General features: G+C 41.1%; 1 protein-coding gene across 11 annotated transcripts in view; it reads right to left on the bottom strand.

Annotated features, from left to right (window-relative positions):
• Positions 1-18,618, bottom strand: part of inpp4b (inositol polyphosphate-4-phosphatase type II B) — a 173,685-nt gene that overhangs the window by 17,738 nt on the left and 137,329 nt on the right. For all 11 annotated transcript variants that reach the window (XM_035636274.2, XM_035636275.2, XM_047333645.1 and 8 more), the window contains 3 exons: positions 15,530-15,634; positions 11,644-11,752; positions 3,411-3,594 (listed from right to left, as the gene is read on the bottom strand). In XM_035636274.2, coding sequence (XP_035492167.2) covers positions 3,411-3,594; positions 11,644-11,752; positions 15,530-15,634 — 398 coding nt within the window. The remainder of the gene's footprint in view (positions 1-3,410; positions 3,595-11,643; positions 11,753-15,529; positions 15,635-18,618) is intronic.

The following is an 18,618-nucleotide window of genomic DNA, read 5'->3' as shown; positions in this document are numbered from 1 at the left end:
CAAAGCAACTTTGCTTCTCCAAGTGATAAAACTCCTCCTCAGTGTGGCGCTTCCACACCTACCTGTTTTAGAGATCTGACATGCGCTAAATCTCATGGGGAGGAATTCTGTTGCAAGTCGTTCTACAACATATCTGCTGTATGATCCTGACTGAGCGGGTGTGCAAGTCAGAGAAGGCCTCCTAGGACTCGGGTTTAGACAAAATAAGCTATGTTTGATCTTAAAAAAGAGGAAAACAATAGGAATTTATTCACCCCGAACGGTTTACAATGGTTTATCCTGAGGGATGAACACATTTTGGCTGCGTTGAAAATAGAGCTTATTTGCGCCGTATTTTAACGGGCTGAATGGATGGAGCTGGTTAGATTACAACAGCACTTGGTGATGAGGTGATGATGATGACAATCACTATTGCGCATATAACTATACAACATATCATTTAACACAATCATATATAGATGAGCATACACACAGCTCTTTGCAGGTAACTGTTATGTCAGAGAGATAGTATAACTTGTCCTAGAACACAGCTGGGGGGAGGGGAGTTGCGTGACAATTGCCTTTTCACTGAGATTATCTTCAGTGTGAAATCATTACTATCATGAAAAGAATCATCATCATCATATATACACAGTATATAGAGAGAAGCAGCAGCACATCCGCCGTCGGGTGAACGGAAGAGAAGTATACTCCGTAGTGAAATATTGATAGGCCTGGAGTCAGGTGGGCTGAACCGAGAAGCAGCGAGTCTGAGGCAGAGAGTACTTAATAAAAAAAAAAGGTCCTTAAATCCTCGTAATATTTTCTGGAGGTGTGACTCACTGTCTTTATTGAAGAAACTTCACACTCACTGCAGAGTCCCACTCAAATGCATTCACCTTTTAAAAAAAAAAAAAAATGTCTTTCAGATGGACATCGAATCTGTCTGACCATTAGAGTGAATATGAAGTGGTTTTTGTTGTTGTTGTTTTTACTGTGTCTTTTCTTTCAGAACTTCTAAACGTCATGTGATTTTTTGGTTGATTATGTGTAGAAATAGGTATAATAGAAACATGTATAATAATGTATAATTTGTCATTCATTGATAGCTGCCTTACGCCTGCATGACAAATGAGATACCACACATTAATTATCAATCTTCAGATGTGCCGGAAAGTGGATTCTGTCAACTTTAGACAGCAATAGACTATCTGTTTCCAGTCTTTCTCTTTAGCTAAGCTAACCAGCAGATGGTGGCAGCTTCATGTTTGATGGACTCACACAGGATGTCTGTTGATCTTTTCATTTAACTCCCAGAAAGAAACCTAATAATTGAATTTCCCAAATTTTCCATTTACAATTTACAATATAAATGGAACTGACAAGTGAAAATGTAAGGCGGAGATCCAATCATCACTAAATTGTATGTCATGTAAAAGAGCCCAACAACAAATGGAATGGTCCGAGTTTTAATTTCGACTGTTAAGGTGGATTCACAACTTCAACACACGGTCAGAGTAGAGTTACGCACCAAAACACCAAAGCAACTTCCCAATAATTATTTCATCTACTCAGGATTAAGAGAAAGAGCAAAACATCCTTTCATTCATAATTCACTCTTCTGACGGTTTCTGTATTTATGATGCAAATAGAGATTACAAATCCAGCCTAGTGAACTAGAACATCTTACTGCTGCATCCACAGTGCCTTTATTGTATATTTTCAGGTGACACTGTATATATTATTTGTATATTTCATATTTCCTTGTGTGTATAGTACATGTTAACTTATTTATTATGGATTTTTCTATTTTTACTTCCCCCTTTGCAACACAGCAAATTTCCCCGTAGTGGTACTAATAAAGGTTTAGTAATGAAGATAAGATTATCTTATCCTATGCCTGCAGGAAATGAAAGCTAGCCTGGCTATGTTTTCGTAGCCTATTAGACGACTTTGTCCTCTGCCTGCATTTGAAACTCCTCTTCAGAATGGCCGTGAAAGCAGTCTTCCAAAACACAAATGTCTTTTGTTCACTTAGCTACATGTTGGGCTGCTAAATAATATTGTCAGCATGATGAAACTATTTGTTAAGTCAGTCTAACATTTTATCTTGTGGTCAGTCTTAGTTGATAAACATTCATACCATTGTAGGAGCAGTGGTCACACATCCATCGAAATGGGCCACAACTCGACAGTGTGCGTTCATCTCAGCGCACACAGCACGACGCCGCGGCTTGAAAGAGGATTTTTGTGATGATGACCCGGTGTGCAGGAGGAAATATTGATATAAATCATATGATGTTGTTCATGATTGGGAGGCTTTGGAGTTTGAAAGAGTGATGTCACTTGAACATTAGCTTTTGAACACACACACACCAGACAAAGTACTTTGTCGTTCCTGTCTCACTCACTCACTCACTCACTCACTCACTCACTCACTCACTCACTCACTCACTCACTCACTCACTCACTCACACACTCACACACACACACACACACACACACACACACACACACACACACACACACACACACACACTCACTCACTCACTCACTCACTCACTCACTCACTCACTCACTCACTCACTCACTCACTCACTCACTCACACTCACACACACACACACACACACACACACACGCTCGAGATTGTAATCAGAGAGCAGTCCTGCCTGTGCTGACCAGGCCAGGGGTTTACTTGGCCAATGTGTGCGTGTCTAATCAAGGATGAGAGGAAGTGGTGACAGAGCGAATGTACCAATTAAGCAGGCTGATTGGTCTCTATTCCACTGTGGCAAAAACAATCTCTCCCACAGCAGATTGCAATCTGACAGCAGCAGATGTAATTCATTAATTATACTGATAAAAATGCGTCAACTCCATAAACCTCCACCACGCTGCTATTCGCTTTTGTTAGTTTAGTGTTTTTATGATGGGTTATGGATTTTTCCTGAGGTTGTCTGTTCATCGTGTTCATGTGTGTGTGCGTGCGTGCAACTGTATCAAAATAACTGCTGGGTTTTAAAGTTTTTAAGATATTTTGAGAGTCTGTGGATTTTGCAGCTCTCATTTGCAACGGATCTATCAGAGGGATATTACTAGAGCCCTCACCAAATCACTCTTACATGGTCACTCCCCTGAGAAGTGAAACATTTAGTAGTCGGTTTCATATCCACCTGAACAGATCCACAGGGAAAACTGTTGCTTACAGGCTCAGAAGCAGAAAATAAATAATGAAGTTGTTTTTGGATGAATATTGGTTTAATTGAACTTATTGCCACAGCTAATAGGGCTTTTCAGGCTCAGGTATTACCCATCAATGTTGTTTATGTGTCCCTAGAATAAAAGTGGTGCTTTGTGCATTCCAGCAAATAGGAATAAAGGATAGTTGGGATGGAAGGGAGTGTGGGCGAAAGATCGGGGGCTGCCTCACCTTGTCAGAAAGGTTCTTGAGTACATTCTTTAGTCCAGTTGAAGAGTGCTCCTGGGCGGCCTGGAGGAGCTGGTCTGCTAAGCTCGTGATGAGGGGCTGGAGGAGGCTCATGGTGCTGAGTACCTCCTGAGCTTTGGCTGTGTGCTCTGGTGAGTAGTAGATACACTGGTAGGCAGTGCTGAAGCTGTGGTGAAGGAAAAAAACAAACATTAATACGGATTTGAAATGGTCATGGGCCAGATACAGTGCTGTCGACCAGAAAATAGAAATGAAAGTGGCCCAAATCTGATTTGAAAACTGGGCCACACTTGCTCGTAACTAGATTGTAGCTGCATGGACAGAAGCTCAAATCATTTGTTTTGTTTAGATCGGCGCTGCTGGTTCTCTTAGTGTCCTCTTGCCACTGGTGTGTGCCAGAACTGGGAAAGTAGGAATTCAAGCTACACAGCCCTGAAACAAAATAATTCAAAACATAAACAGCTGATCAAATGACCTATTGTATGAGGTGTAATTCAAGTTAGTGCTCTTCTTATCCTTGTAAACATGTTCTGTGATAAGACTCTAATTAAGGCTGTTATCATAATACAGTATTTTAAAACGCCATTACTGATCTTGACCAGATCAGAGGGGAAATTGATTTATATGTCTCTACCTGTTGTAGAGCAAGTGACGCACCACTCCGAGTTGGTTTGTTTACTTTAACAGTAGCAGCTCCAAACTCCAGCGACAACATCTACAGAACGGTAAAAGTCCGACTGGGAATCACAAGTGCTCCTTTTCCTATTAGCTACAAATCAGATTCAGTACCTGACTACATAGAAAAAAATGTGACTCTGTGTCTTAAAGAAGGGAACTGAAAAAACATGTTAACTATCAAAAGAAGAAAAGCTTTTCTAATCTGATTTGTTATACTCATGGAGTTGAGATTTAGTATTGACAAACAGTTGAATAATGGGAATTTACTGACTATAAATTTAACATCATGGTGCAATATTTTCTGAGCTCGTCAGTTCTCTGCTGCCTTGAAAATGTGCAGCAGCAATGCTTTCCAGGTAGTCAGTGTGAACTGTTAAATTGGACTTGCAGTCCAATGTCAATGCTATTTTTTTTTCTTTTTGCTTAATGAATAATGAATCCATTTTTCATTTCTGGGGGAGCTATTTAATCTCAGACAAAAACACCTTTTGTCAGTTTCTAGATTCAGGGCACTCCAATCAACATTCTCCTCGGGTAAAGTTCCAGTGACTTTCAATGAGTTGCCGCTGACTCGCTGCCATCAGATGTAGCGTGGCGCAAGGTAGTCATTTGCAACCCTCCCAGGTAGTAGTCAGCTCTGCAAGCCCTATGTAGGCCAGACCCCAGAGCCAGATCCTAAGGCATAATTGACATTGAGAGAGAGAGAGAGAGGCACACACAAAAGGCTGGTGCATAATACAGCACTCTGCAGCAAGAAAGTGCTTCCTTAGAAGTTGCCCTGAGGGGAACAGCACTACCTGATGTATCAATAAGTGTGAAAATCTGAAGGTCTTAAAAAATTAGGCGTAGTAGGTCCAAGCCACTAACTCTGTGTTTGACTTAAAACTTAAAAATCTTGGCCTTGTCAATACAGCTAATGAGCCCCCTGGAGGACAACCACCCACAAGCTCGGAGCTAATCAAAGGAATCACTAAGTGAGAGGGAGACACGGGGCGAACAGTGTGCAATACGCAACGGCAAAGAACACCGCCATTTCTACTCTCTGTTATCCCAACTTCCATTGACGTATACCTTAAAATACTAAGCCAAAATTGAATAATCTACTGCAACAAAGTCAAGTATGAAAACTCCTTTGATTGCCTGTGAGCTTACATTCGTCTTACGACATAACGTGGAACTAAAGATTATAAAATCCTGCAGGACTGCAACAATAGAGATACTCCAGGAAAGAGGCAAAGGAGAAGATGCTGGAAGAGGTGAATTTCTTCTGCTGCTGAAATTCAATAACGGCCCTGTTGACTCATAAGTACAAATCCGATCCCATTAGGGAGACTATGCCAGCAATAATGAATGTAGGGACCCGCCACCTGATGCTAGAGGACAGAATTGATCCCCTCTAAGGCCGGCTAAGGCAAGGAACTTTAATTGCCTAATCAGCAATGCTGTCAGTCGAAACGGGGTCAACTAAGACGGCAAACCATGCAAAGGTAAAACAGCATAAATGTGTGAAAAACCAAAGGGGATGTTGCAGCCAAGGATCTGCTTGTCATTTCAACCTTGGCTTTCCCATCCCATATGCAAATGGGAGAGCCGTGTGCCAAGTTTCTAAAAACACGATGCCAATAAAACAAGAAAAATTGCCCAACATATCAACAGAGCTGGTATAAATACTACGTTTGTGGATTTACAAATATTCATCTTTTGTTGAGGATGTGACGGACAGGATGTGTTTGAAAAATCGGGAATTGCATTAAAAATATATTAAATAAGTACACAAATAAGTCTTTTTTTCCCCTGAAGTCTGGACATTTTCCTAGGTTTTTCTGTGTGGAGTGGCTTTATGTGAGAGTGGCTTTATGTTCCTGACAATTTCCAGGAACTTTTCCCGCCAGCCCCCTATTAGAATTCCTGCAAAATGTCCTTGTGAGCCCCTGTGAGAATAGAGAAGGAAACTCACCAAAGAACTCACAGCAAAACTGAGTATAGGCGTGGTGATGGCGGGAAACAAAAACAGGCTTTTATCGTCACGTCCTGCCTCCTGCATGCTCTACGCAGAAGCCACAGAATGTTGCCGATATTTCCCTGTTGGCGTGAATGCGTCTGACTCGGATAAGCTCCCGCTGCATTCGTCATATGTGAAAAGCAAAATCAAGGAAAATGTCCAGACCCAATTTTCCAGATATGTCCGGAATTCATGTCTATAAAACAGCTTAGGTCTAAGACTCCTTCAAGCCAAATCACAGCACACCGGAACTCATTAAAGCCCTCCGTCTTTACCTGTGTACCCTTTGTAGGTTGAAAGCAGACATATTTAAATGGTGGATGGATTACTTTAAAGTTAAACACTTTGTTCTTATGCAGTTGCCATTTAAATCAGACAATGTTGAAAGTCTAATCTATTGGTCTTGTTTGCCTTCCAGTTCTATATTATCTACAATATTCACAAAGAACGTGGACAATTTCTTTGAAAAGACAATAAAAGATTAGATGGCTCATTGTACTTTTCATTATATGTTTTCTGACGCAGAGGCTCCCAATAAAACCATTCATAGTGGTGCTGGGAATTCTCTTTTATTACGCCAGGCGTTGCTTGTGCGTTGTCACTGTGTACAACTGCTGTACACAGTAAATGAATGTTTACTGATATTCATGATATGAACGTGAGGCAATTTTAACTCGGCATCTTGTTTGTGAATATTTTTGTGCTGTGTATGTCTACAAAACAAATAGTATTTTACATTTACAGTAAAGAGCATTTTAAGTGAACTGTTTTGATTTTTTTCTCCCCCTAAAGGCAGAAACTGAGGCATATCACATCAGGACCACCTCACGAGCTTTTTTTTTATGTGCCCACAAATTGCCTTTAAGTCGTCTCTTTCAAATTCGAGCCACAGTAGATGAAAGGGACTTATTTGTGCAAACTCCATTACATAGTGTACATCAATTAAATAATAGCACTCATTATCTCTGTTGAGAGTGACCAGCATCTAACCACGGTGACCTGCTTTTTCTGTGCGAGCAAGGCACTGTACCGTACATGGTTGATATTTTTGTCACTTGAATTATTGGAGACCTCTCTAAAATCTCCTTTTATCTAATGTTTTGTTTTTCAATTTTTTCTGTCATAAAAAAAATAATACCTGCAGACATCTAATTGCACAGAAGAAGAAAAAGTTATACTCCAATTATGGCACTAATGCCAGGATGCAGAGCTAAGTTTAATATGAAACTTTTATCAGCGGCTATCATCCATAACAGCTTGCACGTTGAAAGACCTCCGCTTTTAGCTGATTAACTCCCTATAAAGCCATGTGAAGGTGTCAGGTTTGTTTTCCATTTGTGTGAAACACACCGTCAAACTTCAGTCACATGTGCCAGGTACAAACAGAATCCCAGGTCATGCAGTGCAGTGCACAGCGGCGACCGTGCCATCTTCAAGAAACACGCAGGCTGACTCGTGGCTGTGATGAAAGCCTCGATAGGGAACTGTAAAGCGGAGTCATGACTGGTTATATAAATGTGCTGGTTGAACTCAAGAGTGGTGTGATTGGAAAAATGAAGCTGCACAGTTATTGTATTTGTGGCCCACGTCCAGTTTCATTAGAGTGATTTTCAGTTTGCACAGACATGTAAAGGCCTTGGCAGCTGTGAAATCTCTGGTACATGTACTGTAAGCTAATTGAATGCAGACACGATTTAGAAAAAAAAAGAAAAGCAACACGACCAAAAAAAAATGGAAGCTGCTGGATTTTCCATATGTTCAGAAAACAATATTGAAATCTATCTGGCCTTAGGAGTCATATTTGTGCTATATTTTCACTTGCAACTTTTGTGAGAGAGTATTACTTTCCTTTTAGGTGAAGCTCCTCCAGACTCCATTACCTGATGTCGGTACATCATTGTTGGGAGAGCAATGCTTTTAGGAGGAATTGCTGCCGGACCCCAACACACTCTCTGATAATGTATGATAATGGATTCTTCTTAATCCCACCTCGTTTCTATTTGCGCCCCCGAGTGCGCCATGCGCCTCTAGCCATAAAAACACAGGAGGTGTATTGACACTCGTCTGCACAATATGCTTGGTGCACCTGACTGCGCTTCGCATCTGCACTCTGATTCATGAATTTATCGCCCTTCCTCTTCTTCTTCAAGTTTAACAACGGATCTGGCAAGAGGACCCATCCACGTGCTCAGACATTAGTGGGGCCCCACTCAATCTGGTACGTCTCCGAAAGGGACTCCAGTCTCATAAAAGAAAGCTAAAACGAGCAGTGTGTCCAGGGTGAACTTTGTTCTCGATTTTTCCGAAATGATCAATAGAAATTGGTTATAACAGTAACGACAGGGAGAAAATTGCTGGGCCCAGCGGCCTAATTAAGTCACCATCTCCAGCGCGTGGCTAATTAATAGTGGAGAGAAAATTAATGAAGAGCTTGTGGCCTGCTGCTGACAGCCAGCGGGAGTAAAATGCAGCAACGTCAGCAGAGTGCCCTGCGGCACTGCAGGTGACTGCCAAAGCCTCCTTCGTCATTCAGACAACACACTCTAATCATAGTTTTCACACCAGGCCACTGCCACATGGCCACAGCAGAAAATATACAGTTTGCTGTAGATAAATGCTTGAAGAGCTGATCTTTTTTTTTAACTGCCAATCCCCATCTGTTGTTGATTTCTCTACTGGGCAGTGTTCTCTGTGAACCAGCCAACACTTTCCTCAGTGATTCACACACAGGCTAGAAACCCTGATCTGTGACCAGATAAGCCTCATGGCTACTGCCAGTGTCCGTCTCCATCCTGAAGCAGGCTGATTCCAGAGAAGGCAAAAAAAACAAAAACAAAAAAACAACTAACAAGCTGCTTTTTCCATTAGCATAGAGACATAGTCGGTGCCAATGTTTAGTCCCTCAAACACACCCACAGTAGCACTGGGAGAAAGTTATTTCGTTGGACAACATGCTGCTAGTCACATTAAATCTGAACATCTTCCCCGGGAGACTCTATTAAATGTGTGCGATGTAGTTTAAACCACTCTCTGGGTCCAAGGAAATGTGTCATCCGGCAGTCCAGCTTGACCAGTAGGCCTGGCGGAGTGACAGTGCTTCCCATCTCCCAGTGCAGAATTCAAAGACACATGTAGAGAGAAGCTCGACTGCACAGCTTCTGCACTGTAAAAGTACAGCAGCCCTTACAAAAAAGGCAACTGTCCAACATTATGCTGGAAAACTGTACACCGGTTAAAAACATACTACATCTTCTACTCCCAGGCACACAGGCACACAGGCACACAGGCACACACACACACACACACACACACACACACACACACACACACACACACACAAAATAAATAAAAAGTGGCAATGTTCAAGTTCCATAAAATCTGTCACCCAGAAAAAGAGTGTGGCACCGTTATGCGGATTAGCTGAATAATTCAACAGAGGCTGTTAATGAAAGATTAGACCACCTCAGCAAATCCACTGCTATGTCTATTGGGTTCAATTAAAAACGGATAAAAATCCAGTGACTTTTAAAACAGCCATTTAAGTGGGACTGTACGCATTAATGAAAGATAAATGCTCTTGCCCTGTGTGTACATGTGCAGGGTATCTAGAGGAATACTAAGTGTGGCTATTGATTAAACTCTTTGCTGGCCCATCCTGAGAGACAAACTACATTGCATACTCTGGCCATTGCCAAGTTTGGCCAATGCAGGTTTTTAATGGATCTGGAAAGGGCCCTCCTCCCTCTCTTCTTGTGTCCAGGGAACAAAGACGAATGGCTCTTTTATTGCCCTCATGGTAACACCTCTGTGCTCCGGTTTTCTTTTTTTTCCCTTCCTCAATCCTTTTCCATCTTCCCTTTGATGAATTAATAACACATTGAACAGCCAAGTCTCACATTTTTTGCAGATTGTTCCCTTTTTAATCAAATGTGATTACAAAGGGCTGCTTCTGAAAGGCGAGGGGACATACTGGGAGAAGTATGAGTGTTTGGGTGTGCACACACATTAATCTTTACTGTGCTGAAATAGGCTGACTTGCAGTGCAATTAGGGGACTCTCAACTGGACTTGAGCACATAAAGAAACCCAATCGGGACCTTCCAGGCGAAATATTTGGTCAGACGTTTGGTGCATGTGTAATGAAAGTAATTCAAACCACAAAATAGTGAATGTGCTTAAAGTAAACACACACCCTCAGTACAATGGCCACAATGAATTCACGGAGAAATTCGAGTTTATTTCCAATTCTGACGACGACTGGCAAATGACTGCATTCCAGGTCAAACATGGATAAGGCTCAGTGCAGGCCGCAGTCAGTTAGCCAGGCGGAAAATTGGAAAAATTTAAGCTACAGTGAGTGATTAGCTAAGTCAAATATGAAACAAAAAGCCCCGTCTCCCCAGTGAATTCTTTCTGAAGTCTAATCTTTCATTCAAAGAAAGTGATTTCACTTCAGTGGTTTTTCAAAAATATGCTAACCTTATCATCGCTCCTGCTAGCAGATAAAAACTGACCATCTTCAGCAAATTCACTTGTGCGTAAAGAAGTCCTTTCATTGTTTTTTTTATTATTATCAGCATATGCCCCCAACTATTTTTTTCCCATCAAGTTATCCATTTTATACTCACACCTCACCCGCCTTCATATTCCCCTCTTTCTTGAGCTGCAAACTCTGTAACTAATTGGATCTGGCATGGTCTCTAATGACTTTGCACTCTATGGGGAGCTGGGGGGGGAATCATCCTTCATTTCTTCTGGCATCACTCAAGTGACCACATACTGAACTCCAGTGACATATACTTAAATTTCTGGATCCAAAAGGAAAAGACAGACAATTTTGCAGGATGCTGTTGGTCTCAGGTTTGCACTTTCAGTTACTGAATGTATGGATGCATCTATTTTTGTATAAACTTCTTAAATGCTCTGAGCAAAGGCCAGACTTCTTTTTACACTACTCATTGTTTATCCTCTGAAAATGTATAGTTTCTCAGGTTAAGAAGTTAGAAGTAATTTTGATTGATTGTGCTTATTGATTTATAGATTTATATCCAGGTGCAGACAACACATCTCACTCTCAGCTGAGAATTTCTCCCATTCTTATAACCTTAGTCAAACTATTTGGTTTTGAATTTCAAGTGCATTCAAGTATTGGCTCCAGCTGGGAAGTTGTAGAAAAAGCTCCTCAGTGAGAAGTTAACATACAACTTCAAGGGGGAGTAGAAAAAGCTTCCCAGGCAAGTGCAGGAGAACTCAGCAAACCTTTTTGGCAACCATGCCTGTTGCCTCAAGTCAAATTGAGCTGTCAGACGCAGTGGAGTTTCACTCTAAATTCAGCTTGCTTGGCTGTAAGTAACTGTATAGTGCTCGGCAAATCAAGTCCATTGGCCAGGGACAAATTTGCCTGTCACTATCAATTATGCCCAAGTTAAATTCTTTTGTCAATACAAACCTGTTTCCACATCAGCATGTGTCCTGTATCAAATTCCCCATTCTTTCTAAACACCATGTCTGCATGCTGTGAACGTTTCCGCCCTACCTCTTTTTCTCTGCTTCGTATCTGCTGAGGAGACGCTGCAGACCTCCAAACTTGAAGCCCTGGAAGTGGGCGGCAGGGGCACCGACGGTGACAATGTCATAGAATGCATCTGCAAAAAGAGATGAGAATGTGTAAACCTTGGAAACACCAAAGCCAATGGAGGACCTCCAAAAATGACCTCCACTTATTGGACTGGTTTATTACTAGTTATAATAATCCCATATATTCAAGTATTTAGTGGAACATGTTAGTGCGCATTCCACAGGTGTTCCACATGTGAGGCTGAGTTCATTGAGCATTGATTCAGCACCTATACCACAGTGAAATGGTGCTCCTATTCCATTTAAATATATAACATAAATACACAAATGGTTTTTATACATGGGCAGATATTCCAATATGAATGCACAAACGAAGTCTGCACTTCACTAGTATATTTGCTGTTAGTCGTACATAGTTGTGGCTGATTCTTAATGTGACCTAATCGCTATATTACCAGTCTTCTGGTAGTCATCTGTAGCTCTGGCCCCATGTCGAACCAGAAGGACGGACAATGACAAAGCTCTTTATCCCATTTTGCACACCGGTATCAAAAATAAATAAACACCTCACAGGTCGGCTAGGCGGGCACAGAGGTGCCTACAACAGGCCTTGCTTTGAATGAGTAATGGATGAGGCTGACAATAAAATCAGTAAAACAGTGAAGAGGTAAAGTAAAGGGGGGGGGGGGGGGGATATATTTTGGTGTTGTTTATTGCCAGGTCAGTTAATGAACACCCCCAGGATCGTAACAGTCCACAGCTCCAACCACCTAGCAGGAAAATATGCTTGAAAAATTGCTGGATTTTGAAATTAATGACAAAACAGAGCTCCAAGTGTTGCCACGGAGATGTGAATGATATGACCAACAACTTCCAATCCCTTAACACCACCACAACAGACCAAAAGTGGCTTGATGTCGGGGCATTGCTTCTACCCACTGCTCTCCCCATTAATTATCCCTGTGCCTCGCCAGGAGGCCCTTCGTCCGCCACACGTTTGGCCCCTGGAGTGTTCTGATGTCCAAGCTCCCTTAATTGCTTCTCCCACAGCAGAAGTGCACTGGAACACAATGGTGAGTTTCAGAACATCAATTTGTCCTTGATTTGCTTGCTACTTCTCTCACCACGTCCACTTCTCAATACATCAGCAAGAGGACAAGCTGTTTGAGTACGGAGAGGACAAAGGAAACTGATTGTGGCAGGGAAGAGAGTAGTTATAAATCATATTCAACCCATTCAACGATCCAGTTTAACAATGACAAAACATCCTCTTGCTCGACCCAAACGACTGCACAGCAAAGCTTTTAGTTCAGCTATGTCAAGCTAAGTTCTTTAAGGCTGGAAATATTTAGCAGTTGTCATTTTAGAGAAAGAATACCGCCAATTCCAGCAAAACAAATGGATACCATTTTGGGCTCAGAGTGATTTTTTCCCCTCACGATTTCCTTTACTTGCTGGATGATCAATAGACAAAATGAAAATGAATGGTTTAGTGTTGCTGAGTGGATTGCATAGCCAAAACTCCAGGAAATTCATCACTTCAGAAAATCAAAGGGAACAATAGAGCAATTGACTATGGTTGGATACTGAGACTCAGCTACAGTGAGGAGTTGGTTCATGTTCTCTGTGCTGGCTGATTGCAATCATTTATTCAATGTGTATTTCCCTTTCACATCACAGAAAATGTGTAATTCAGCCATTTTGGTACAACCTTTTGTTTTGTTTTTCTTTTTTTTATTGCGTTATTCAAAGAGGTTCTTGTTATTTGGACAAAATAATAGAAACACCTCTCAGTATAATGCAGTACAATACAACAGCATCATAAACTGCAGCCAAAATGACCATATAGTTTGATCAACATATCTCTAACTCCATTCATTTTAGCTAGGTGTACCTAATAAACTTCCAACAGAGAGGACGTTGTTAATGAAAACACAATTTCACTGCGAAGTAAGCAGTAGCATAAGAGATGGCAAAGTGATTGATTGTAAAGTAGATTGGTATTTCCGTTTCTTTTGAGAGTGGCAGATATGTAAATGTGGCGGAAAAAATGAAAAAAAAGAGAGGTACCTACATTGGCGTTACAAAGATGTAGTGATTATTTGTTTTTGACACCAATATATTCATTAAAAAAAAATAGTTTGGTGGTCACTGGAGTCTGCAACGACAACCAACCCTGACCCAAACCTGTCTGCCATCTTTAGAAATCCAGGAGGAGTGACGATATGCATGCGCTAGCGGTGAACCAATGAACGACCTCATTCTTTTTGTGCTTTCGGCCTCAGACATACCTCCAGGTGGTGCAGGAACAAAACATTTGTCAGGAAGTCAAGTTAAATCCTCCACCTTTTTCCAAAACATTTGGCAGTGTTTGCAAGTTGGAAGCTGATGAGGGATGTAGTAGAAATTTCTAGATCCTATGTATTCTTCATATGTATTTCTCTATTACTTTATGACCAGATTGACTGATGCATGATAAGTGTGTGAGAAGTAGAAATGTCAGACATCAGTGTCTCACTCAGTGCCCAAGGACAAGACAAGATGTCCTGGAAGACGGCCAGATACGTCTCAAGGTGGAGACATGTAACCTAGCATTAGTTTAGCACTAAGCAATATGTGTCCCAACTAGAGGGTGCAAAACCCTGCTATTTCTTTCCTCTGTACTCAGTTGATCATTGAATGTGTTGTGAGTCAATCTGCAGGTTATGAATTAAACTTATAGAAATACCAGTGTTGACTTTGGTCTTTAATCAACAGAAATTGCCACAATAGGAACAGCTTCTGGTCCTATTGTGCCAAATCATGATGATGTGACAGAGTTGCCCGGGTCAATTTTTGGACAATTCATAACCAAAACAACTAGGAGTCAATGTCTGTCTTGTGAAATTGTTAATATTCAGGTTGCATTCATGACAGCAAGTACATTTTATCTGTGTGTGTGATTGATTTTTTGTGCCTTTCTGACTTTTGTGGATAATGTAAATGACAGCTAAAATACAGACAGGAAATATATGCAAAAAAAGAGAAGGGGTAAACAACATGCAACAAAGGGGATGAAGTCATTCTATGGTGAGCACGCAGCCACTCGGCAGCGTGTATCCTTCAGATATGTAACTGCAGGTATGCTTTACTCACACAGACTCATAAACCACCACCGCCTGGATCTAAGACAAGGCGTGGATTGATTGTGTCAATCAATTCAATTTACAAACTCTCCGGAGGCTTGTTCTATCACAAGGTTTCCCCCTTTTTTCTGCTCGACAGTGCGAGAAAGTAGCAGGATTGTATGTCCACTTGATTTTACTTATTTTATCTGTCATTCCTGATGTCTTCACTGAAAGAATTGTAGTTTATGTCAAGGTTTGTCAGTCTATAACTTTCCATCATTCACAGAGTGTATGGTGGAAATGGAGTCCACTCGCAGATGTAGTGAGGCAGCAGTTAGTCACCTTAACACATTGAGACAGTTCCAGGACAATAACAGGCTCTGCCAGCCAGAGAGCAGCAGTGGAGCAGACAGCCGTAGTCTTTCTCTCTGGAAAAACGCAATGGGCTTCATTAGCGTTTGGTCTTTCTTTCCCCGGGTCAAGTGAATTTGCACCTTTTAGCCCGGGTAAGGATGAACCACCCTGTCTGAGCCCGCTGAACGACCCTGACAGATGGAGAAGTCAGACATAGAAAGACAACAGTAGGGGACAAGCACGGCAGCATCAGCTTACAAATGGACCGACAATTCAGCTCAAACAGCTTGAACCACGGTGCCTTTGAGTAGGTCTGCAAAATGTCCGTCAGTAAGTGTATTGATCAGACAAGATCAAGACAAGGCGAAGGCAGTAGTGTAATACCTGTTTTTATGGGGCACGTCACCCTCATCCTCTGGGTGTGCAAGTTGATTGGGATGAACTCCAGGGATTTCTGGGCTTTGCAGCAGCTTGGCTTGAATGACCGACCTGAAAAAACCCCCCCAGAGACATGAGTATGCAATTTAACTGTGGCAAAGATTTCAAAGGCAGAAACATCCCTAATATAGTCACTTGTATTACCAAAAGCTCTTCCCATCTGCTTTATATAGCTTTTCTCTTTATCATCTTGGTAATGTGCTTATGAAAAAAGGAACAACGACAAAGAAGTAGATTAACAAACATTAGATTTAAAAAAAAATTGGACTGATGTTCAAATGCTCTCTTTGATTCCCCCATAAAAAGAAAACCTTTGTGCAATGGAATGACTTGAGATCTCTTCAATGAACAAATCAGTGACAAATTAAAACATAAATATAATACAATGGCACCAAACTACAATCCATTTAACATAAGGGGTTGTAGAAGTAGCTGTTGTGTAGATTCAATTATACATCGTAAAGTAGATTTGTACAAATTAATTGTTGCAATATTCAAAGTAAAGTGATGGTTAAGAAGGCATGAAATTCAATGATAACTTCATTTATCTCCAGTGAGTGGTTGCTCAGTAAGTACATGAATACCGCTTAACAAATTACAGTACAGCCATGTTTCATATGAGTAAAACCCAGTTTACCCATTTCGTACCAAAGGAAGCAGCACAGTAACATAAAATGTCACGGATTACACAAACACAGAAAAACAGCAGACTACAAATTATTCTTTGCGGGACAGTAGGGTTGTGATGAAGTCATTCCTTCTCTTAATTGCCCAAGCAAGATCAGTTAACACACATCTACACTTATCAGGTATCAATTAGAGGCGAACAAGCATCTCGAAAGTAGCTCATTTTCAATCAGCCGCTTGTAACATCCACTAATGTGCGGCATAATCCTTTAAGCACAGGACCACTGCAACTTCACTAAAAACATCCAATTAAATTATTTCTGCCAAATTATACTCTTTGTTTGTGGCTTATAGTTAAGCTCAAAATCCCAATCCGACTCTCCACGTTGGCAGCTCAAATCTCAAGTATGTAGAAAGGGTTGATGATCCTCTTTGAGATGAGGCTAAGCTTTAAAAAAAACAATCAAGAGAGTTTTAAAAAGTTTTGTACACATAATTCACTTAAAATTAAAGTATTCAGAACAGGTACAGAAGACCAAAGTCGTCAAATTACACAGTTTCATCTAATTTGGCATTTAAACTTTTAATTAAATTCTCTGAGGACACGCGCCTTTAAACTTCTTGTCAATGTGATGCAGATCTGGTTACAAATAAATTCCAAAACCAACAGAAACTGTTCTTGTGCAAGATACAAGATGTTTTTTCAGCCTGTGTGACATGTCATGTTCTTTCTATTCTTTAGTTTGTAGACATCTAAAGCACTACCAAGCTGTAGTCTTGACTTAACTGCAGCTGTTTCTAAATATTATGACTGGCAATTTTATAATAATTGTCAGCTCATATGTCACAGATTGTTGAGTTACTGGACATTTCATTTGCGTTGGAGTGCAGGTAAGTAAAGTGTGCAGTGTGGTGAGGAACAGCGAGGTGTGTTCTCTGTACTGTGGCTCACACCATCTGTTCACCGCAGCATAATGACAAGAAGACAAAGTAAACTCTAAGTATCCACACTTTCTCCCACCTGTCCGTCTGACATGTGCCAAACTTCACAGTTCTATACATGGACTCTTTCTTCGTGGTTCAGTAAATTCTACTGAACAGAAACGGAACAGTCGGAGCCCCCCTTATTACAGAAATTCAATGTTCACAACAGAATGTAGATGAGAGAACCTGTTAGCTGCCACAGATTTTTAACAGTACATGGCAGGTTGGCCAAACATAAAAACAAATCCACTGCACCTCCATTACGGTATATAAAGCTGAAAACCGCTGACCCACTCAAGATGAAATGTGCTACCACAGAAATGGATGACACTTATGACTCAGCGGAAGCTGACAGCAATATGGCTTATTATTTTCAAGCACTGAAAAATCAATCACGTCTTCTCACTAACAGATTTGCAACAACTTATTGAAGAGCAAATGTAAACAGATGCCATTTGTGAACACCAGCTATACAATCTGTTGAGTCATTATAATGAAGACCAATACACAGTATTGCACTGCATACAAACACCCTTGCTTTTAATTTGTCTGGACGTAATGTACTACTGTGCAGAGCTTTGTACTGTGTCTTGTCCTGCTTTTGGTAAGTATTGTTCTGACACTGTGAAGATGTTTACATTTCAGACGAAAACTAACTGGTGCCATACATCACATTTATGTTAAGGATTGCACACGGTCCCTAACAAATCAAAATGAATAAATACAACAAATCACCTCCACATGTATAAATATGTAGTCTATAAAACTAAATGTTTAGAGTATTCCGTACAGACAAACTTTTGGACATTAAACAATTCATACAGTTCAAAGAATACCTTTCTGCTGTGATCAGTGATTATTACCTCAATGCGAAGAGGAGGCTAGACAATAAAAACCTATACTGCTTGTGCAAATTTCTTTATGACTGGTCTCGTCTGTGCACCTCGACGCGTTTCTGTGCTCAGACGAGTCCTTTCCAACCGCTAACATTCCAGTCGGTGACTGAGCTGTCATCCCTGCTCAGTGGGGTCTCAGTGTTGGCTGTAGAGCTCTGGGGACCGGGCTAATCAAGCCAGTGACTGTTGTAGGTTAGATGAATTAGCCGTATCAGATCCCCATCTGTCTGTCCAGGTGGGCTGGCTATGTGACAGAAGGTGCTGGGTGCCAGCTGTACTGACCAACAGCTGGTCAGTATCTCCTCTTTTAATCTTTTCCGTCATTTCTTTGCTCTTAGCCCCTTTTCTGTGCACCTTTTATTCCTTCAGAGGATGAAAAACCAATATCCTATGCTTTTAAAGATGTCTGCCTGGGCGTCCGAAGAACAAGCTGAGAAGGAGAGAGAGAGATAAAGAAAAAAAACAACACCACAAGATCATACAACCACCACTGGAGGTTTGAAAGTGTCAGGTCTGTCGGATCAATGT

Source organism: Scophthalmus maximus, chromosome 8 (assembly GCF_022379125.1).
Source record: "Scophthalmus maximus strain ysfricsl-2021 chromosome 8, ASM2237912v1, whole genome shotgun sequence".
In the NCBI taxonomy this organism is placed as follows: Eukaryota; Metazoa; Chordata; class Actinopteri; order Pleuronectiformes; family Scophthalmidae; genus Scophthalmus; species Scophthalmus maximus.
The sequence above is the reverse complement of the archived record's forward strand: the minus strand, read 5'-3'. Positions and strand labels throughout refer to the sequence as shown.